The 22,990-nt window shown below is 41.3% G+C and overlaps 1 protein-coding gene across 4 annotated transcripts in view; it reads right to left on the reverse strand.

The window, feature by feature from the left end:
• Positions 1-1,223: 1,223 nt before the first annotated feature.
• ADCY4 (adenylate cyclase 4) overlaps positions 1,224-22,990 on the reverse strand; it is a 151,420-nt gene continuing 129,653 nt past the window's right edge. For all 4 annotated transcript variants that reach the window (XM_069760942.1, XM_069760972.1, XM_069760964.1 and 1 more), the window contains exons 15-26: positions 16,552-16,649; positions 16,072-16,156; positions 14,755-14,892; positions 13,970-14,059; positions 12,140-12,324; positions 11,227-11,311; positions 9,389-9,547; positions 9,146-9,292; positions 5,126-5,233; positions 4,925-5,039; positions 3,258-3,382; positions 1,224-2,537 (exon numbers count right to left, since the gene is read on the reverse strand). In XM_069760942.1, coding sequence (XP_069617043.1) covers positions 2,385-2,537; positions 3,258-3,382; positions 4,925-5,039; positions 5,126-5,233; positions 9,146-9,292; positions 9,389-9,547; positions 11,227-11,311; positions 12,140-12,324; positions 13,970-14,059; positions 14,755-14,892; positions 16,072-16,156; positions 16,552-16,649 — 1,488 coding nt within the window. In that variant the 3' untranslated portion in view covers positions 1,224-2,384. The remainder of the gene's footprint in view (positions 2,538-3,257; positions 3,383-4,924; positions 5,040-5,125; positions 5,234-9,145; positions 9,293-9,388; positions 9,548-11,226; positions 11,312-12,139; positions 12,325-13,969; positions 14,060-14,754; positions 14,893-16,071; positions 16,157-16,551; positions 16,650-22,990) is intronic.

Here is a 22,990-nt window from a genome sequence, read left to right on the forward strand (position 1 = left end):
CTGTCAGCTACTGCAGTGATTTTACAGAAGTTGGCAGATGAATTACAGGTTTTTCTTCTACCTAATATGTATATATGTGTGTGTGTCACGGACATCTACAGCTCTGGCAAAAATTAAGAGACCACCACATCAAAACCCTGTCATGGGCAGCCCAATCTCCAGACCTGAATCCCATTGAAAGCCTCTGGAATGTAATCAAGAGGATGATAGTCACAAGCCATCAAACAAAGAACTTAAATTTTTGCGCCAGAAGCAGTGTGAAAGACTGGTGGAAAGCATGCCAAGATGCATGAAAGCTGTGATTAAAAATTATGGTAATTCCACAAAATATTGATTTCTGAACTCTTCCTGAATTAAAACATTAGTATTTTTGTTTGTAATATTATTAAGAACTTGATTTCTTTGCATTATTTGAGGTCTGAAAGCACTGGTTTTTTTTTAATTTCCTCCTTTTTCAGAAAAAAATACTAAATTTATTGCTTGGAAATTCAGAGACATGTTGTCAGAAGTTTATAGAATAAATGAACAATTTACATTTTACTCAAAAAATATACCTATAGAGAAAAATCAGGCAAACTGAACATTTTGCAGTGGTCTTTTAGACAGGTTTCAGGCGGTCACATATATGCTGTATTTAATGTAGACCACTGCAATGTTATTGAACTGAACTTCATAGAAGATTTTTCATTTGGATCATGTAGCTATATAAAGACATGCCTCATGCAGGTTACCTGTACATTACATGGCCCACATAATCATATCCAAATTGAGGTGACAAGCAATGCTGGTAATGCACTTCCCAGAACTGGCGTTTGCTCATCATTTTGTCTTTGCACAGCTTGTTCTGATTTTTTATTTTGTGTGAGGGTATTAACTGATGAACTAGTGTCCAGGGTCTAATGTTCTGTAAAATTAGCTCACTATATGATTTCTATATAATAATAGACCCGCTTTTGTTTGTGCCGCTTATAAAATAGTCTTCTGGGCGCTCATAAATAGCATGGAAGACTCAGTCAGTGGCTCTTGTGGAGATCAATAGGAACTTTGCAGCATTTTCTTCACTATTGTATATAGCAATCTCTGTCATATCTTTATTTTGTGAGGTCTGAAGTGTCATATCAAAAGGATAGGGTTAAAGTCTCTGCATAAGTATGTTCACTGATGTCTAATATTTTACATAGTGTTAGGCAATCTAGGAAGCTGTGAGATGAAAATAATACCAATTAGGAAAATACAGTCCTTTATTGTAAATACCAATGAACAGTATTGGCAATGGAATGTAAACAAGAATGTAAGACAACCTGCAAACAGTAATGGTCCGTACATTGTAGGTAGAGCGTAAACATTATGCCCTGGAATAAGTCATCGCTACATTCAGGGTACATGGGCACACATTTTACGGAAACTTTATTTGAGTTATATTTGCTCGACCAGCTTTTCTGTATGGCATTGTTCACATTTAGGCAGCCTTCCATTCTACATAAGCGAATGGAGACATTTCTACATGGATTCCTTCAAGCCACATGAAGTTATATAGAACAAATGTAAAGCAAATAATCTGCACTGATAACAGATATGAAGCTGGTTTGTATGCGGTGATAAATTGGGACCTCCTACAATGACACTTTTCCAAAGCCTGGCTGTCCTAAAGTAATATTGTTTTCAATACATTAATACATTTTTGTTCTTTTGGCTGCTCCCAAACATACAAAACAAGGGCTTATTAACAAGAGTTTATTAAGATGAATAAATACAACGGAAATGATGCTGCGGTATATAAATATATCTATGTACAGTGCTGTACTGAATGGTATTACAATACAGGAAACACCTCTCTAGCGGTCAGTAGTGGGCCAGTCCCAGCTCGCTTATTTTCTTTCACATTTCCAGTTATCTAGGAGGGTTGTATCAGAGATGAAGGACAAGGTTTATCTTGTAGCAGTACACTTAGTCCCCACATGGGGGAGTAACGACACTGTCCTTTGGCAGATTCCTAGCAGTTCTAGGTCAGGTTACTCTGCAAGTTACATCATGTAATGCAAGGTCAATGGAGTTCTGAGAATGCAACATGAGCCTAGTGGTTCTTGGTTTAAGCTATATGGCAGTGTCCGCTGAATCTGCTCATATGAAGTTGCACAATTTATCGTTCCTGATCCACAGCTAGGAACTGATCTTGTCTTCCAATGGCACTGACATTTCATGGTTGTCCTAGAAGTTTTTTTGGTTACAGTTAGGCATGTTCAGGTCACTTATTTTATCTTTTAGTAGCTGAGGACTAAAAAAAAAGACAAACAAAAAAAAAAAAAACATACTTTTCTGAGCATTCCTGCTTAGTGCTTTTGCTGTAGATAATTCACTGTGCCGGTGCAATTACATTGCAAAATCTAATTAAGAACATTTCCCTGGGAACTTGAACGCGCCATGTCAGTGGAAACAAAATAGGTGCACAGCTGACCCTTGCCTTTAACCTTGATGACGCCTCTGCGGTCACATGTGTATCCTAGCTTCTGAAGGACTTTGCTGGTTTCTTCAGTGACCTGAGAGAACACGTTTGTTGTTAATAGGGAAAGGTGGTGATACACAATAATTTACAACAGGATTCCTAACCATTTGCATCATATCTAGGATACTTAAATTCCTCATTGAAACCAGGGCAATAAATAAAGTACCATCCGCCCAGATCTCCATTCTCTCTGCTCATGAAGTGCATCCGGTGCTAATGGGAGCAGTGAAAACAATACACCGATGGTGATTAAAAACAGCACCAGTAAATAATGCAGCATGCTTTTTAGCACTCAAAAATGGCCGAGACACTATAGCTCACAAAGGAAAATTGCACTCGTAAGCAAAGATAGAGCTAAATGACAACACTTCATTAACAATTAAACTTTTAGAAGTGTGATGCAATTTACAGGATAAAAGTGATTCTCTGGCAGCCAGTGTCAATTAAGAAATCCATTTTTTTTATTCACTAGAATATCATAGGGCGAGTAGATGTGGGCTCAGGTGAGGTGAGTCCTCTATAGAGAGGGCCTGCTGCAGAGGAGGGGTGGTCCTACTGTGATTACTGGAGGAGTGGAAGCAGGACATTTTTTTGAGTAAATCAAAAATCACTGACATCTGAATGAATCCTCTAATTCAAACAACCAATTCCGGGACGGATTCTGAAAGTGAGGTTTGGAAATGAAATAGAACGTCTTCCTACTATAAACATTCTGGTCCCGCTATTCACTGTGGTCAGTACGTATCTCAATTACCTGAATTTTCCCAAGTATGCCCGTGCTGTCCATTCGGCTTGCCACATTGACTGTATTACCCCAGATGTCATATTGAGGCTTTTGGGCTCCGATAACCCCAGCAACTACAGGTCCATGGTTAATACCTTAATGGTGGGACAGAGAAGGATTGATAGTGAAAATATGTGAAAAGCTGAAAGAATCATTTAAAGAGTAACAGTCATTTTAATTTTTTATTTCATAAATCAATTGTACACATGAAAATAAAAACCTTGTAACCTATTGTCTCACCAGAGAAACCCGCTTCTTTCTCCACCAGCACTGATGTTTGATTGTCAAAATTCGCAATTCACAGTTAGAATGTGCATTCAGTGAGGATAAAACATTATGATCACCAAAAAGGGGTGGAGGCGCTCTGCCTTTAGTTCTTCCCCCCTCCTTGTCCTCTAAATAGAACATTATGAGCACCAAGAAGGGGGAGGGGGCGCTCTGCCTCTAGTTCTTCCCCCCTCCTCGTCCCCTCTAAATAGAACGTTATGAGCACCAAGAAGGGGAGGAGACGCTCTGCCTCTAGTTCTCCCCCCCTCCTCCCCTCTAAATAGAACATTATGAGCACCAAGAAGGGGGAGGAGACGCTCTGCCTTTAGTTCTTCCCCCCTCCTCCCCTCTAAATAGAACATTATGAGCACCAAGAAAGGGGAGGAGGCGCTCTTTCTCTAGTTCTTCCCCCCTCCTATTCGCCTCTAAATAGAACGTTATGAGCACCAAGAAGGGGGAGGAGGCGCTCTGCCTCTAGTTCTCCCCCCCTCCTCGTCCTCTAAATAGAAAATTATGAGCACCAAGAAGGGGGAGGAGGCGCTCTGCCTCTAGTTCTTCCCCCCTCCTCCCCTCTAAATAGAACGTTATGAGCACCAAGAAGGGGAGGAGACGCTCTGCCTCTAATTCTTCCCCCCTCCTCGTCCCCTCTAAATAAAATGTTATGAGCACCAAGAAGGGGGAGGAGACGCTCTGCCTCTAGGTCTTCCCCCCCTCCTCGTCCTCTAAATAGAACATTATGAGCACCAAGAAAGGGGAGGAGGCGCTCTGCCTCTAGTTCTTCCCCTTTCCCGTCCCCCCTAAATAGAACATTATGAGCATCAAGAAGGGGGAGGAGACGCTCTGCCTCTAGTTCTCCCACCCCCTCGTCCTCTAAATAGAACATTATGAGCGCCAAGAAGGGGGAGGAGGCGCTCTGCCTCTAGTTCTTCCCCCCTCCTCGTCCCCTCTAAATAGAACGTTATGAGCACCAAGAAGGGGAGGAGACGCTCTGCCTCTAATTCTTCCCCCCTCCTCGTCCCCTCTAAATAGAACGTTATGAGCACCAAGAAGGGGGAGGAGGCGCTCTGCCTCTAGTTCTCCCCCCCTCCTCGTCCCCTCTAAATAGAACGTTATGAGCACCAACCGTCATCTCCTATCTCAGTAATGAACACAGATTTTATTCAGGAACTGAGAATTTTTTAAATTAATGATCAGAGGGAGAAAGAAGTAGAATTTCTTGATAAAAATGGGAAATTATGTAATACATATCATCTTATGCGTATGACTATTTTATTAAATAAATATTACAACCACTGTTACTGTAAGTACAAGGCAGAATGTAGAAAACAAGGAATACTGGGGATGTGTAAGAAGATGTGACATTTACTCACCAACACGCAGCTTGAAATTGTTAAAAGAGTGTTTATTGATCAAGTCTAGCTTTCCTATAAGGGCAGTTGCAAATTCTACCATGATGCCAATATGATTATAATTTCTGTCTCCATCCTAAAGAAACAAGGATAATTCAGAAATGTAGGGAGAGGTTTTTATACAAGTTTCTGTGTAAAATGGCTTTAGGGGAGGTTCAATACCTGTGGGTTTTCTTGTCCTGATGTAGCATTTAATCCTGTGGCTGCCATGTACGCACTCCCGATGGTCTTAATTTTTTCAACACTGCTGAATTTTGGTTTTGAAAGAAGCTGGAAAAGAATCAAGTGTATAAAATGCTGACTACTCATCTCTTAGATTTGTCAAATTACACAGCCGCTCCCCCTACTTCTAATAACTATGAATGTGGTCAATGATCCTATTGCCCCAAATTCATACACATCTACCAATTATATTTCATTTAAGACTATTTTCTCTATTTTCCAACAGAATAATATCACAAGTTGATGTGTTTTTTTTTACTGGATGAACAGAGGAAAATATGATATAGGATGAGGTGATCCTAAATTCTGGAATCAGTTTGGCCTACTTGGGCTAGGCAGTATTATTTTCCTCACATTCTAGGAGTCATCTTTTTTTTATGGCGACGTTGCCATATGAGGGATTATTTTTTCCCTGGAGGAGTTACATTTCTTAAAAGTCAAGATTTTGGGATGACTATTTTTTCTACTCTATCAGGGAGAATGGAAAAAAACAGCTAATGTGTCTTTTTTAGGTCTTGAATTTTTTGCCATTTATCATCTTAATTTTGGGGGTCAGTAAGTAGAGCACTTTATATGGTCAGAAAATATTTATATATTTTTTTGTTTTACTACTACCGGTACTTTAAAACAATCATTTGTGTTTGCGTCACCATATTCTTAGAGTCATAACCTTTTCATTTAACGTTGTATTATCTCCGATATTTGCTTTGCGCTGCTTTCTTTTGACATATGTTGCCCTTTATGGTGATGTAGGCTAGTATATATGGGTAGAAGGCACAAAAGAGCATAGTAGAACCAAAAATACTCAGTTTCAAAAAATCACAGTAATCCGCATGTATTTAAAAACCTGATCATCTGTATATTACCTGTGTGAACAGGGTTCAGAGAGGAAAAGTCCATGTGGACATGCTGAGTGGAACAGCTTTTGTGCAGATAGCCCAAGAGGAGTGGTGGGTAACTCCCCAGTCTTGTAGACACAAGAGAACAATTATGGAAACAGGAACACATGGGCTACTCGCACAGTGAACAAGTCTGTAGGAACATGCTCACACACACCCAAGAAACTTGAAGACACAAAAGAGCATAGTAAAACCAAAAACACTCAGTTTCTCTTGTGTCTACAAGACTGGGGAGTTACCCACCACTCCTCTTGGGCTATCTGCACACAGGTATACAGATGATCAGGTTTTTAAATACATCAGATAGGGATTGCATACATCAGTTAGGACTGCTCTGATATGGGTATACCGTGACGTTTGGTGGAGCAGCTCAGTATACATTTTTTTGCAAAAAAAGTATCAACCAAATACCCTGTTTTTTACATCTTTTTACTAGCACTTGCAGATTACTGCGATTTTTTGAAACTGAGAGTTTTTGGTTCTACTATGCCCTTTCGTGTCTTCAAGTTTCTTGGTGGAGTGTGAACAGGTTCCTATAGACTTGTTCACTGTGCGAGTAGCCCATGTGTTCCTGTTTCCATAGTATATATGGGTATATGGTGCAGGTGACTTTTTATTTTTCTGTCAACAAAGGTGTGTATGGGTTTGTATTTTATGGGACAAGCTGTAGGTTATACAGTAGGATTGTGAAAACACATTTATACAACCATGCTACATGGTATTGCATGATTGAATAAATATATTTGCATCAGGCTGCTAGTTATTTATTGGATGATTAACTGCAGCAACCAAGCCAATCGTACAAACTGTGGCAGAAGCTCTGGTGTGCACTACCACCCATCCCTGGTGAGATCACCTTGATGGAAAAGAAAAAAAGTTTACTTCATAGAGTGAGATATAGCAACAAATCATGTTGGCCTTTTTGATTATGGCTTGTCAGGGGGTTAAAGTTTAGTTCCTGTAGTAAGTGGGGTTACGATTTATACAAAGCAAAGGCTGAGGGCATTGGATCACTTCCTACACCACCCGCTGTGAATAGGTAGTTTAAGCAGGTTATCTGATAAAGAGCAGACATCAGTGTGTATCCAGAGTAAAGGTACCTTCACACATAACGATATTGTTAACGATATCGTTGCTATTTGTGACGTAGCAACGATATCGTTAATGAAATCGTTATGTGTGACAGCGACCAACGATCAGGCCCCTGCTGGGAGATCGTTGGTCGCTGAATAAAGTCCAGAACTTTATTTCGTCGCTGGACTCCTGCTGACATCGCTGGATCGGCGTGTGTGACACCGATCCAGCGATGTCTTCACTGGTAACCAGGGTAAACATCGGGTAACTAAGCGCAGGGCCGCGCTTAGTAACCCGATGTTTACCCTGGTTACCATCCTAAAAGTAAAAAAAAACAAACACTAGATACTTACCTACAGCCGTCTGTCCTCCAGCGCTGTGCTCTGCACTCCTCCTGTACTGGCTGTGAGCCGGAAAGCAGAGCGGTGACGTCACCGCTCTGCTTTCCGGCTCACAGCCAGTACAGGAGGAGTGCAGAGAAGCAGAACGCAGCGCTGGAGGACAGACGGCTGTAGGTAAGTATCTAGTGTTTGTTTTTTACTTTTAGCATGGTAACCAGGGTAAACATCGGGTTACTAAGCGCGGCCCTGCGCTTAGTTACCCGATGCTTACCCTGGTTACCGGCATCGTTGGTCGCTGGAGAGCGGTCTGTGTGACAGCTCTCCAGCGACGCTGCAGCGATCCGGATCGTTGTCGGTATCGCTGCAGCGTCGCTTAATGTGAAGGGGCCTTAACAGGTAGCTGTCAATGTTGGATAACCATCTGGGTTGGGGTTTCAGTCCTTTCATCTCGTACAACTGCTCTGTCTGTGTGGCATACTCAAGACAAGGTAGAACAATATTTTGAGGGGGTTTTTTGTTAGTAGTTCTAGTTTTACAGATTATTGATATATCCATGATTGTGGCATCTATTAACATTTGTGGATAAATCTGCAAAGGTTTTGGTGCCTGGCAACCCACAGAAGCGCCACATCTCCCTGAATTATGGACACATCATATTCAGATATGGTGTGTATAGAATGCCTAAAAGTGTTCCGTAACATGAGGTCATATTGGTTCTCCAGGACAGTGTTTCCCAAAATCTAGTCCCGACGGCCTCCCAAGATGTCATGTTTTCAGGATTTCCTTCATGATGAAATTATTTTCAAGACATCAGAAATTGTCACAAGTTCTCTTACCTGTGCAATACTATGGAAATCCTGAAAATGTGTTCTCTTGGGGTCCATGTGGACTGGAGTTTGGAAACTCTTGCTCTAGGAGGTTTAAAGGGTGAAAATATGACCTACAGCAGAAATGAGGGCTAAAACTGGATTAGAATTGAATTTATTCAGCCATCCCCCTCTTACCTCAGCAGAGAGAGAAGTAAGGAGTCTGGTAAGACCCTTTATAACATGTCATCTAAATAATATCCGTGTCAGACCCCAAGAGAAGCAAAGTGTATTTGCAGATCTGTCCATATTTCCTGCGGCGTTCTCCTCCACCAGAAGCGATCACAGATCCAACCCATAAGGTGTATTTTATAGCGTTTTTGCCTGTATGTCCTTTTATTAGTCCATCTTTTGTAAAATATAAGCCCTGTACTTCTGGTTGTATATGAAATCAAAAATGTAAAGTTTGTCCCTCGTTGCTCTAACGTACCCACAATCTTGAGGAGAGAAAATACCTTGGTTGTGTTACCTTGTAGCCAGACTGCAAGTAGTGAGCCATTCAGGAGCTTGGGAAAGCTGGGCATGCATGTATACTAGTGTATTGCTCAGTGCAGGCGTCTCTCTGTCCTGGTAAAATTGTGGCAGCATAAAGTGTGTTGCATATGTGGGGACCATCTGTGGACTGCGCTTAGCTCATTATTGGCCTATTGTGATAGGTAAGAGGACGCCCCTTTTTAAGGTAGCATCCAAGGCACGTGTTGCAAGTGAGTTTTGTTCATGACCAGACTAAATTCGGATTTTCTAAACAAATCCTAGTACAGTACAATCTTTTTTCTTCACCTCATCAAAATCTGCTATTATTTCATTAAGCAGTCGGAGACATTCGAGGCCTTCGTGGTTTTCATCACATTCTGTGTAAAATTCCTTGAAGTCAGGTATCGATGCAAACATGACACAGACACAGTCATAAGACTGGTGATACAGGTCCTACAGGTACAAAAGACATGCTTATAAGATAAATAGATAAACACATACACACTTAAGAGATAAAACAGTACTTGGAGCAAATGTATTTATTGTTACCTCATTCCTAAGGTTTTGCCCAATAAACTGCTGGGCTACATCAGCTGGAAGGACGTTTTCCAGCAGAACCCGATTGAGATTCTCCATGGTCTCAATACGTTCACGCTCCATTTTAAATTTCCTCTTCCAAAGAAAGTCAAGTCGACAATAAAATTCATTCTGCAAAAATGTGAAGACAAAGTAGAAATAACACGTAAAGTACTATTAAAGAAACAGAAAAACTTGTGATTCAATGAAATTTCATTCTGACAAAATATAATATACTAGATGGCAGCCCGATTCTAAAGAATCGGGAGTCTAGAATCCATATATACTTTATTTATTCAAATGTAAGAATAATACAATTAATAAATAATAGTAAGAAAGAACAAAAATAATAGGCAGTATATGGAGAAAACACCAAACAAAAGTTCAAAATTGGTGTGAAAATGTCACTGAACCACTTCACAACTAAATATATATAGTTTTGGTAAATGGTATTATCATTTTTTTGACGAAATTCGGCAGGAGCTTGAAGAGCAACGTCACTGGGCCCGCCTCCACGCAGTAGAAACTTGCTGTGAGGTAAAAATTCAAAAATCACACCAAAATGGCGGGCGGAGTGTGTCACAGTACGGCACGTTTCTGATTGGTCGCTCGCAGCAGGCGGCAACCAATCAGACACTGGACACTGTTGACGTCACTTATCTCCGGACATTAGCTCCGGACATTATCTCCGCACATTAGCTCCGGACATTAGCTCCGGACAAAGCCACGGAAGTTGGCACAAATTGCAGGAAGTAGTATTCTAGGCAATTAATCTCCGGACATTAGCTCCGGACATTAGCTCCGGACATTATCTCCGCACATTAGCTCCGGACATTAGCTCCGGACATTAGCTCCGGACAAAGCCACGGAAGTTGGCACAAATTGCAGGAAGTAGTATTCTAGGCAATCATATATTAGATATTGTAGCATGGCTAAAGGTTGTATAGTCGACGGGAGATATGTGTCACATAGGTGGCTTGTCGCTGTAACATAACCCTGCCTATCTATGTGTGTTTCAGGACCTGTGGTGATGTCACACTCACCTGACTGGCCATGTGATAGGTACCTGGGTGTGGTTACAGGCTACCTAAAGGAGGTGTGTTTAGCACATGGAGTGAGTGTTTGGGAGTCTGTCAGTGTAGACAGATTTCCATGTGTCCAGGCTGGATACTACAGACAGGAGTCTGTGTATTGAGAGGAAGAAGCCCTTCTGTGTCTGTGGCTTCAGATAGAGCCTGAGTGCTGGACATTGCACAGCCTGTGTGCCCACAGGCCTGAGAAGAGCAGAGCTCTTCTATGGACTTTTATGCTATGTCGGCCTGATGTACAGACTGTTTTCCTTTCTGTTGCTGCCTTGCTGGTTTATGGAGTAAATAAACCCACATGGACATTAAAGAGAATGTGCCTCCTGTTTCCTCCTACGCATCTGAGCGGGTACGAACCTTACAATATATATTTCTACAAATCTGATATATACGGTATTCATATTTATAGAATCATATTTATATATAAACACACTGAACTATATCCGCTCTTGAATTCCAGTTTTGCGGCTCAATGTTGCATTCATTATTCCCCAAATTGTGGGAGTCACCGTCCTCTGTTTGCAGAATAGAATTTGCCATTGTTTAAACCTCAATGGTATAAATATACAAATAGGGTAGCTAACAGAACAGAAAAGCCACCACTCTATCTGTTAAAACATTTTTAATTCATGAAAACACTCAGCCAATGGATTAGGGATAGTAAAAGCAGAGTGGGTTTCCCATCTGTTTCTCCGTAGCATACTCTACACAATGACGAGGACTCACCTGTCTGGCCAGTGCCAAAAGGGTTGAGAAGAAGATAAACAATGAAACGCTGCCCATAACTTTCGGCTCCTTCAGGATTCCTGGCCTAATGTACGAAAAGCATACATTAAATATAACGCATTTTCTGCAGAGTGAACATGAGCATGTTTATTTTGACTTCCTAAACTATAACACCTATTATGTTTCTATGTTTCTATCAAAAAAGAACTCCGGCACACAGAAATACAAATATACAAATACACAAGTATTTTGACAGATATATTGAATTTTTTTCTGCTTGGATATCATTCCGCATTGTAGTAGGTTTACATATATATATATATATATATATATATATATATATATATATATATATATATATATATATATATATATATATATGGGTCTTTATATATATTTTGATGTATGCGTACATATGGGCTGGATATACCCTGGAGATGTCAGGGCAGACTACTGTTATTTAGGTTTATTTATTTGTTTGTTTCTTTTATATGATACTGATTGTTATTCATATCATTACAGATACAGGTTTATCTTGATAAAGGCTCATAGTCAGCCGAAACGTTGAAACTGATACCTGATATATTCATCTTGTTTTCGTCACTGTGTGCGGATTTGATTTTTTGAAATATAGAAAATTTGAGAAGTCTATGAAATAAACTTTATTACTCATTTGGAAATTTTCTGTGTGCCGGAGTTCTTTTTTGATATTTACAGTTTTTTTCTTCTGAGCACCTACTATTAGAGAGCACCCCTCTCTTTAATAATTTTTTGGACCGATTATGTTTCAACATCTGTTATTGACAGAAAAGAAGCAACCTGAACACTGCACTGTATGCTGTGTACTAGATTAGCTGTAATGGCAGAGGCTGCAGATGCCTGCAGTAACATAAGGCCGGCGGCTCCAGCGTACCTGGAAATGTTCTGGTTCACAGCGAGCCAATCAATGTAACAGTCAGATAGCCAGCTGTGAGTGTGCAAGAAGATTATATTGTATATCACCAGGGCAATGCTCAGCAGGATCAGCTTGACTTCAAAGTTCATGAGCAGGAATGTGGAGCAAGCCAGCAGCCCCAGAATACAGCAGTACACGTAATACTAGAAAGGAGAAGGCGATTATTGATGGATTAAATCATATGTCACCAACACCAGCACTTTCTTCAATTTCATTACATTCTCACCCATATTCATGAACTCCATTAAGGACTAAAAAGTCTTTGCATTTCATGTAATGCAGCTGTTGGTCTGTTCTCCTAGAAGCCAAAACAGCGTAAAAACAAACCTTTTCTGCCATTTGGCTAATAGGAATACAGCTTTGAGTCAGCCTGTGCAACAAGAAATAGCGTTATTAAAAAAACAAAAAAAACAAAACAAACTAGGACACATGGCATACAACAGAGTATAATTAACCATACAAGGAAATAATGACAATGATCTATATATATATATATATCATTGTCTAAGTGTCTGTTTGTCTGTTATCGAAATCCCGCGTCGCTGATTGGTCATGCCCGGCCGGCCTGGACCAATCAGCGTTCATAAATAAACTAAATACAAATACTAGAACGAGAATAACATGGAGGACAGTCTGTGAGGGAGAGAATAACATGGAGGACAGTCTGTGAGGGAGAGAATAGCATGGAGGACAGTCTGTGAGGGAGAGAATAACATGGAGGACAGTCTGTGAGGGAGAGAATAACATGGAGGACAGTCTGTGAGGGATAGAATAGCATGGAGGACAGTCTGTGAGGGAGAGAATAACATGGAAGACAGTCTGTGAGGGAGAGAATAACATGGAGGACAGTCTGTGAGGGAGAGAATAACATGGAGGACAGTGTGTGAGGTAGAGAATAACATGGAGGACAGTGTGTGAGGAGGAGAATAACATGGAGGGCAGTCTGAGGTAGAGAATAACATGGAGGACAGTTTGTGAGGGAGAGAATAACATGGAGGACAGTCTGTGAGGGAGAGAATAACATGGAGGACAGTCTGTGAGGTGCAGAATAACATGGAGGACAGTCTGTGAGGGAGAGAACAACATGGAGGACAGTGTGTAAGGGAGAGAATAAAAATGTTCCCCGTTTTTAAGTTTATCATATGGTAAAATAAATGGTATCTTTGAAAACTATAAGTCATCCTGTAGAAAACAAGCTGTCATACAGTGATAGATGACTAATAAAGTTTTGACTCTTAAAATAAAGACAGGAGAATAACAATGGTAGTGTGTCCAATGGGTTAAAACAGAAATGTAAGCACCAATGTTTATATGAATACTAGATGGTGGCCCGATTCTAATGCATCGGGTATCTACTATATAATCGTCTAATTTTGTCTGTTTGTCTGTAAGGAAATCCCGCGTCGCTGATTGGTCTCGCCAGCTATCAATCAGTGACAGGCGCAGTCCGGCCGCGAATTGGCCCGGGATTTGAACCACGCTTCGCTGATTGGTTGCGGCTGGCCAGGTGCAACCAATCAGCGATATTGGCGCGGGATTTTTAAACACCGCTTCACTGATAATGTATATATTCTACCAGGAAAATCCTGTGTTCATTGCATTATTCTTAAGTCTTCATAAATAAACTACATACATATTCTAGAATACCCGATGCGTTAGAATCGGGCCACCATCTAGTTTTACAATAAATGAATAAGAAATAATGACGGTGTATCAATGTGTATACACACACACTGTAGAATATCATTAAAGACATACACATTTCACTAAAACTGAAGATCTACTGACCGGCAGACTATACAGCATTTGGGTCTCAGTCGCTGAAGTTAGTGATGAATTCATGGAGACATCTGGACACAATTTTTCTGGTAAAAAGAACTGAATGAAAAAGCTCTATAAGTGATCAGCTTTATGAAACACTAAAAAAAAAAAAGATAATTCTGAATAAAGCTTGTAGAACAAGAGGCTCGCGTGTCACATAGTAGACTGATGGCACAGAACACGTGGCATGGCTGGTCAGCAATAATGGTAATGCTGGTGTCCCACAGTTCTCTACATTTGGACACTTCGGTAATCTGCCCACACACATTCTAATGTCTTAGGCTGTGTGCACACGTTGCAGATTTTTCGCGTTTTTTCGCTATAAAAACGTGAAAAAAACCGAACCAATTATGCATCCCATCAATTAGAATGCATTCCGCAATTTTTGTGCACATGATGCGTTTTTTTCCGCGAAAAAAAAACGCATCGTGGTAAAAAACGCAGCATTTTCATTAACTTTGCGGATTTTTTGCGGATTTCCCACTATATAATTGCATTGGGAAATCCGCAAAAAAACGCAACAAAAACACGGTAAAAACGCGAGAAAAACGCATGCGGATTTCTTGCAGAAAATGACCTGTTTTGCTCAGGAAATTTCTGCAAGAAATCCTGAATGTGTGCACATAGCCTAATTCTTGCAAAAGGTAAGCCTGCCAGGTATTATTTCAATATTTTTATGTAGCTGTATGACAAGTGAAGTGATCTTCCTGACGATTATTGAAATATACATAAAAACAAAAGTGATCAATTACCAAGTTAAAAACTGCCATAAACAAAACCGTGAGAATGGTGAGGATTCCAAAGGGCACTCGCAACCAGGGCCGGCTGGAGAGAGCGGTGGAGAGAGAAGGAACCCAATGGAGAAGCTGTGGTCCTTTCAGGATACATTTCTGTTGGGAGTAATAAACATAAAAGATCGTTACTGAACACATAATGAAGCACTAAATATTCACTGGCCCTTCTGTGGCCATAGACATGAGGACTTATTTTAGCCGTTGTAATAATTACAACTGGGCTGAAGAGCTTGAATGGTCTAAGTTAATAAGCTGCGATTATCTTCATAGAGGTTAATAAACATCAACAACAAAATCACCGATGGGGCCAATAGTCATAGAAGAAAAGCATTACTATGACCCAGGAGGAGCGAGAGATCACTAACAGTTAATGAACAATTAGTAGAACTTCTGACTAGGGATAATGTTGCTGCATTACTTTTTTTTTTCTTATTAGTGGTTTAGATGCTTTCATTTATAATTACCGGTAGTATCCTGGCCGTGAAAGATCTTTATATGTACTGACATCCTGGCAAGTCTGCGCTTATGCCCAGCTTTTATCTGAACAAGCAGTGCTGCAGTGTAAAGCATGAGAACACTCCAGCAGTCTGAATTCATGATGACATAAGGTGTGTTTATATTTGTGGATCAAAGCTACAGTCACTGATCAGAGTTGTGCAGTAATGGAACAAAGTAAACATCTATACTACGTGACCTGGGCTGGGACGACAGGAGTGCTTAGTAATGCCAAAGGCACTTCAGCCTCATTTGTATATTGACTATAAATGTGATATCTCGGGAACGGAGGAAGTACCGGCTAGCGACAGTTATGGATGGACTTGTCTTTACAAGAGCTGCTGTTTAGGCACACAAACGGTTTAGGTCATGAAATCAATCTGATAGACTTTTGCCATTTTCACGCCAGCTTGGCCAAAATGGGTGGGGGTAGGGCATGATGATGCCCAGTCGTTTAGCTCATGACAAGTTGTGGCATACCTTATGCTTCTATACACCAGTCCCTTAATTAATCAGGACTCTCTTAAAAGTAAGAGGTGTGTGTTTCTAAATTAATCAGGACTTTCTAAGCCTTACTAAGGCTGGAATGAAAGTCGGTCTCGATGAATCCAGGCCTAAATGCCCAGTCCTCAGAACTCTTTAAGAAGATCTAAACCACCCTGCCCACACATACACACGACCCGATTATAGTTTAAATACAACAAAATTTGCCATCGCAATGCAACGGAATAATCAAATATGATTTTATATACACATTAATAAGCCCCATAAGCCACTTACAGACAGATGTCCAGCAAAGCAGGCAAATAGGAAAAGTAGAAATAAGAAGAATGAAATGCCATATGAGATGCCAAGGGCTGTGTTCCTAAAAAGAGAATACAGATTAGGGTATGGCAGGGGCAGTGTTGGTCACAGTCCAAAACAAGTTGTCAAAAACTCCTGTAGGACTAGTTTACACCATGCAGTTTTATTAGCAGAAAGGTGCCATTCCACAGGCCCCATTTTAATGAGGCTGCCTTCTCATAAAGCACACAAATCTTCATAAAAACATGCACAATACCATACAATTACAGAATAAGAAGTATAGCATTAATGTGCATTACCATCGTTTATAAATGCCATGTTCACATGACGTACTGCCTCATACGGTCATATCACTGAAAGGCCTGCATTTATCAAACAGGTCCTCATATTTTACACGTTTTTGGATAGAGAATACTGTAGCCCCTTGGAATATAGCAACATGTAATGATCACTTACTTGGGAGATACCAACATCTGGACTATAAAGTTACAAACGAAGATGAAGAAGCAACAGGCGGTGTAATATTTGAAGGATGGCAGGTCAGAAAGTCGGTACTGTAGGAAAAATAAGACTTGGTCAGCAGCTTTCTTATAAAGCAAAAACATTTTTCTTTTTTTAAACTAGTACCGTACATTATATCCTAAACCAGCCTAACTTTTTTTTTTTAAAGTTGACAGCCACACACAGGACAGTGTGGAGGCAGAGAAGAGCATGATTGGTCTCCTTAGGACACACAGAGAAGATTGCTATATAGAGGTTTCCATTTTATTTTTATTAAAATAGAAAATTAAAAGGAAAGGAAAACATTTTGAGAAGTGGTGCCATTTTACCATAAAATGTACTGAAAATCATGAAAAAAAAAATTGTTTTAAAATTGTTTTTAGGGTATGGTTTGTATGGCATTCAGTGTGTGGTAAAAAAAAGACCTGGCAAAATGATTCTTCTGGTCTGTACAATTACAGAGATGCCCAACTAGCATAGTTCTCTTCTTCTATTTCTGCAGTTCACAAAAGGTCAGAATGTTGTAAATAACTGTTTATTGTCGGAAACGCTGAACTTTTTTTTTTTATCGTCCTCACTTTGGTGTACATCTGACATTTTGATTACTTAGAAGTGCACTTTTTAGAGGAGCCTTGGAAAAAAAAAAACAGCAATTCTGGAATTTCAATTTTTTTTTTTTGCTTTATGACATTTATCATACAGGTGAATGTTTTTTTATTCCCTCCCATTTGGTTTCTTCCCATAAGGGACATAAGATAATTTTTCAACAAATTCTAGAAAAAGCACTCCAAGGAGCACAATGGTGGTTATAATGGGGGCCTTAATAATACCCTTGGCTGACATGTCAGTCCATCGGCACCAGCAATCACATTGAGGGTTGGGGAAATGGGCATCAGAGTTGACATGCCATCAGGATCAAGAAATCTTGAATGACACGGTCACTCTAAAAGTGTAATTTAAATGATGATTTCACTCTGAAAGCATCATTAAAGTGGTTAAACAGCGGTGGCGGAATTCTTTCTCTTAAATGATGGAAGCGCCGACGCTCTTACAATTTGGGATGCAATGAAGGCGTACCTGAGGGGACTACTGTTTAGGGACATTAGTAGGTGTAAGCGGAGGACGAGAGAGGTAGAAAAAGCGGCAGTTGAGGAGTTGAAGGAAGCAGAGGATGGGATGGCCACACTGGGAACCCCTGAGGCAGAGAGAAGAATGAAAAACGCACAAAATCATTTGGAAAAAATTCTGCTAGGCAAAGCTGAGAGGAAACGAGATTTCCAAAGGGTATTGTTCTATCAGGAGGGAGAAACAGTGGGACATATGCTGCCGGTAGTGGCTGCTGCTCAGAGAGGTTCTTCATATATACACTCTTTGGATTCTGCTAGTGGAGGTAAAATAACGGAAACACCTGAAATTTTGAGAGCCTTTGCGGACTTCTATGCAGATTTGTATTCCTCTCGGGTTGGTGAATCGGTCGAGGATGCACTGACTTTCTTGGAAGGTCTGGATTTGCCGAGACTGAGTGAGGCAGATAGGGAGAGCCTTGAGGCCCCTATCACTGAGGAGGAATTGAGTCGGGCATTGATGTCTATGGCCAATGGGAAGGCGCCTGGGGTCGATGGGTTACCCGCTGAGATCTATAAAGGGTTGGCAGAAGTGTTGATTCCTAGATTAAAAATGGTATTGGAGGAAGCTAGGTCTTGTGGGCGCTTGCCAGCCTCTATGAGAGAGGCCATAATAGTGGTCATTCCAAAGGAGGATAAGGACTTGGGGAAACCGGAGTCGTACCGCCCAATTTCTTTACTAACAATTGATGTCAAGCTTCTGGCCAAGGTGTTGGCTCTCCGCCTCTCTAGTGTTATTGCGAGTCTGGTGCATTCGGACCAATCTGGCTTTATGCCGGATAGATCAACGGCGATCAATTTGCGGAGGTTATATGTAAATTTGCAGGTAGAGTCTGATAACTGTGGTCGAAGAGTGATTGTATCGCTAGATGCACACAAGGCGTTTGACAGCGTCGAATGGGGGTACCTCTGGCAGGTGCTGGAATGTATGGGGTTTGGCCCGCAGTTTGTGGCCTGGATACAGCTGTTGTACTCATTACCATCCGCCAGAATTAGAGTAAATGGGGAGCTATCTCGTCCTATAGGGCTGGCTAGGGGTACTAGGCAGGGATGCCCGCTTTCACCCCTCCTGTTCGCGTTGGCTGTAGAACCTCTTGCTGCTAAGATTCGGCAGTCGGATGGGGTCCCTGGGTTTAGGTATGGCAAAGTAGAGGAAAAAATAGCGTTATATGCGGATGATGTTTTGCTGTTCCTGGAGGATCCAGACAATTCACTAAGAGGGGCCGTTGAAATTGTTGAGAGATTTGGTACTGTGTCGGGACTAACAATTAATTGGGATAAGACGGTTCTTTTTAGAGTGGATGACGTAGGAGAGAATGTGAGTGAGGATGTTGGGGATGAGAGGCTGAAGGTGGTTTCCCAATTTAAATATCTTGGAATATGGATTTCGGTGCCGGTGGCGGAGTTTCTGCAAAGAAATTTGACTCCTGTTATGGGGGTACTCAAGGCAAAGGTAGACGCCTGGAATAAGCTACATCTATCGGTCGTCGGTAGGGTAAACCTTATTAAAATGGTCCTTATGCCCAAAATTCTTTATGTTCTGCATAACGCACCAATTTGGATCCCTCGGGGGAAGTTCAGGCAGATTAATGCCCTCTTTAGAAGTTTGATATGGGGTAGACAATATCCACGTATTAGCTTGGAGACGCTTCAACGACCCAAGGAAGATGGTGGTTTGGCTTTGCCCAACCCGGAAATATACTTCCTTGCGGCCCAGAGCCAGCATTTGAAGGGCTGGGCGCGAGGGGCGTCATCCAGTGCAGTACAACAGCTATTGGAAGAGGTGACGGACCGACGACCGATGGCCAGGTGTTTGGAGGATGGCTCATTGGGCGCGCTGGGGAAAATATACCCAACCCTGTTCCTGATTCGTAAATTATGGAATAGATTAAGGCAGATTCGTGGGGTTACAGGGTTGACTAAATTCACACCGATATGGTCTAACCACAACTTAAAGGATTTTGAGGCCCTGGGAGGATTGATGGAATGGCAGAATAAGGGAATTTGCTTTGTTCACCAGATAATCCAGCAGCAGGAGCTGAAGTCCTTTTCCCAATTGCAGGAAGAATTTGGTTTGCGTTCCACAGGGGAATATCAGTATGCGCAGATGAGACATGCCTTTAGAGCTCAGAATAAGAAGGCTGATATCAGGGTTCAAGATGATATAGTGTTGGAGTATGTGTGTGGTGAGGGTACTACAAGGGGAGTTATTTCCACTCTGTATAAGGACCTTATGCACACATTTCTGCTAGATTTCCCTATAAAGGCGAGAGCTAAGTGGGAGAGAGAAGTGGGGCCGATGGAAAATGAAACCTGGGAATCGGTGATGGAGTGGGTTCCGCGACTATCCTTGAGTGAACCATATAGGCTCTCGCAGCTATACATTTTGCATAGGGTATATAAATCTCCGGAAGTGTTATACAAAGCGGGATTGCGTGCCAATTCTGGGTGTCCGAGGTGTGCGAGTGAGAAGGCAGGAATATATCACATGATGTGGACGTGTCCGAGACTGGCTGCCTTTTGGGTGGTGGTTTTGAGCCGAGTTGAAGCAGCGTATAAGTGCAGAGTTGTTAGAGACCCGATAGTATGTGTGCTGGGATATGTGGAAGAAATTGGAGTTGACAATACTTGGAAGATTGCAATTGCTAGGCTACTCTACATGGCCAGGAAAGTAATAGCACGAAACTGGATAAACGCGGAACCACCTGTGAGAAGGGAATTTCTCCAATATGTTCAACATGGTCTAAAATTAGAAAAGGGGGTGTACAGTAAAAGGGGGAAAATACAGGTCCTTCTCAAAAAATTAGCATATAGTGTTAAATTTCATTATTTACCATAATGTAATGATTACAATTAAACTTTCATATATTATAGATTCATTATCCACCAACTGAAATTTGTCAGGTCTTTTATTGTTTTAATACTGATGATTTTGGCATACAACTCCTGATAACCCAAAAAACCTGTCTCAATAAATTAGCATATCAAGAAAAGGTTCTCTAAACGACCTATTACCCTAATCTTCTGAATCAACTAATTAACTCTAAACACATGCAAAAGATACCTGAGGCTTTTATAAACTCCCTGCCTGGTTCATTACTCAAAACCCCCATCATGGGTAAGACTAGCGACCTGACAGATGTCAAGAAGGCCATCATTGACACCCTCAAGCAAGAGGGTAAGACCCAGAAAGAAATTTCTCAACAAATAGGCTGTTCCCAGAGTGCTGTATCAAGGCACCTCAATGGTAAGTCTGTTGGAAGGAAACAATGTGGCAGAAAACGCTGTACAACGAGAAGAGGAGACCGGACCCTGAGGAAGATTGTGGAGAAGGACCGATTCCAGACCTTGGGGAACCTGAGGAAGCAGTGGACTGAGTCTGGTGTGGAAACATCCAGAGCCACCGTGCACAGGCGTGTGCAGGAAATGGGCTACAGGTGCCGCATTCCCCAGGTAAAGCCACTTTTGAACCATAAACAGCGGCAGAGGCGCCTGACCTGGGCTACAGAGAAGCAGCACTGGACTGTTGCTAAGTGGTCCCAAGTACTTTTTTCTGATGAAAGCAAATTTTGCATGTCATTCGGAAATCAAGGTGCCAGAGTCTGGAGGAAGACTGGGGAGAAGGAAATGCCAAAATGCCTGAAGTCCAGTGTCAAGTACCCACAGTCAGTGATGGTGTGGGGTGCCATGTCAGCTGCTGGTGTTGATCCACTGTGTTTCATCAAGGGCAGGGTCAATGCAGCTAGCTATCAGGAGATTTTGGAGCACTTCATGCTTCCATCGGCTGAAATGCTTTATGGAGATGAAGATTTCATTTTTCAGCACGACCTGGCACCTGCTCACAGTGCCAAAACCACTGGTAAATGGTTTACTGACCATGGTATTACTGTGCTCAATTGGCCTGCCAACTCTCCTGACCTGAACCCCATAGAGAATCTGTGGGATATTGTGAAGAGAAAGTTGAGAGACGCAAGACCCAACACTCTGGATGAGCTTAAGGCCGCTATTGAAGCATCCTGGGCCTCCATAACATCTCAGCAGTGTCACAGGCTGATTGCCTCCATGCCACGCCGCATTGAAGCAGTCATTTCTGCCAAAGGATTCCCGACCAAGTATTGAGTGCATAACTGAACATTATTATTTGTTGGTTTTTTTGTTTGTTATTAAAAAACACTTTTATTTGATTGGATGGGTGAAATATGCTAATTTTTTGAGACAGGTTTTTTGGGTTATCAGGAGTTGTATGCCAAAATCATCAGTATTAAAACAATAAAAGACCTGACAAATTTCAGTTGGTGGATAATGAATCTATAATATATGAAAGTTTAATTGTAATCATTACATTATGGTAAATAATGAAATTTAACACTATATGCTAATTTTTTGAGAAGGACCTGTAGAACTCTTTAATAAAATATGGTCTCCTTGGCTTGATTTGGATTGAGGAGTATAGGCGTCGTGTTTCCTAAGACCTGGAAGAGGATAAATTACAAGAGGCAGATAATGCCTCGGTGGGGTGGAGATTGAGACTGAGCTGTCTTATGGGGGAGGGGGGTAGTTGGGGTAATGTTGGGGTTTATTAAAGTAAGAAAATGTGTATCTGATATAATGCAATGTAAATGGCATTCTGTTGTTCTCCTTTTTTTATATTGTTAATAAAAATCTATTTAAATAAAAAAAAGTGGTTAAACAGCAGCAGTTGGAGGTAGCTCAGGTTGCTGCGGTCACGGCAAGTATTTGCTTTATGGCAAGCAACACGATAGGCCCAATTCTTCAAGATGGGGGCATTGCTCATGCCATCTTGATGGGGAGGTGTGCAGGAGTTAGAAGCTCTTAATTCATAAAGAGGTGAGTGGCATACACCTCTGTGAGTAACTCTCCACAAACCGTACTCCAGTCCTTGCCAGAGTAACATTTTTTAAAAGTTCTCATCGCCACACCCCCATCCCACCACATCTCATCGGAGCAGGGTGAAAAGGACATGAGAACGCCAAAAGTCACATAATTTTAGATGCAGCCTCAAGAACAATACCCCGAAACTCAACATTGCACCGAAGATTCAAGAAATAATAGGTCTATAACATGTACCGCATATATTACAGCCTGACTTCCCCGTCAGGATGTGGCATCTCTCCTAGTTTTTGCTGGGTGTGAAGTAATAGCTGATCTGAATGAACATTGAATAGTTGCTGCTGCAATAATTGGCTTCAGATATTTTCCACATCTCTGCAAAACCATTCACATTTTCCCGAATGCGAGGAAAAAATACC

The sequence above is a fragment of the Ranitomeya imitator genome, chromosome 1 (genome assembly GCF_032444005.1).
Source record: "Ranitomeya imitator isolate aRanImi1 chromosome 1, aRanImi1.pri, whole genome shotgun sequence".
Lineage (NCBI taxonomy): Eukaryota > Metazoa > Chordata > Amphibia > Anura > Dendrobatidae > Ranitomeya > Ranitomeya imitator.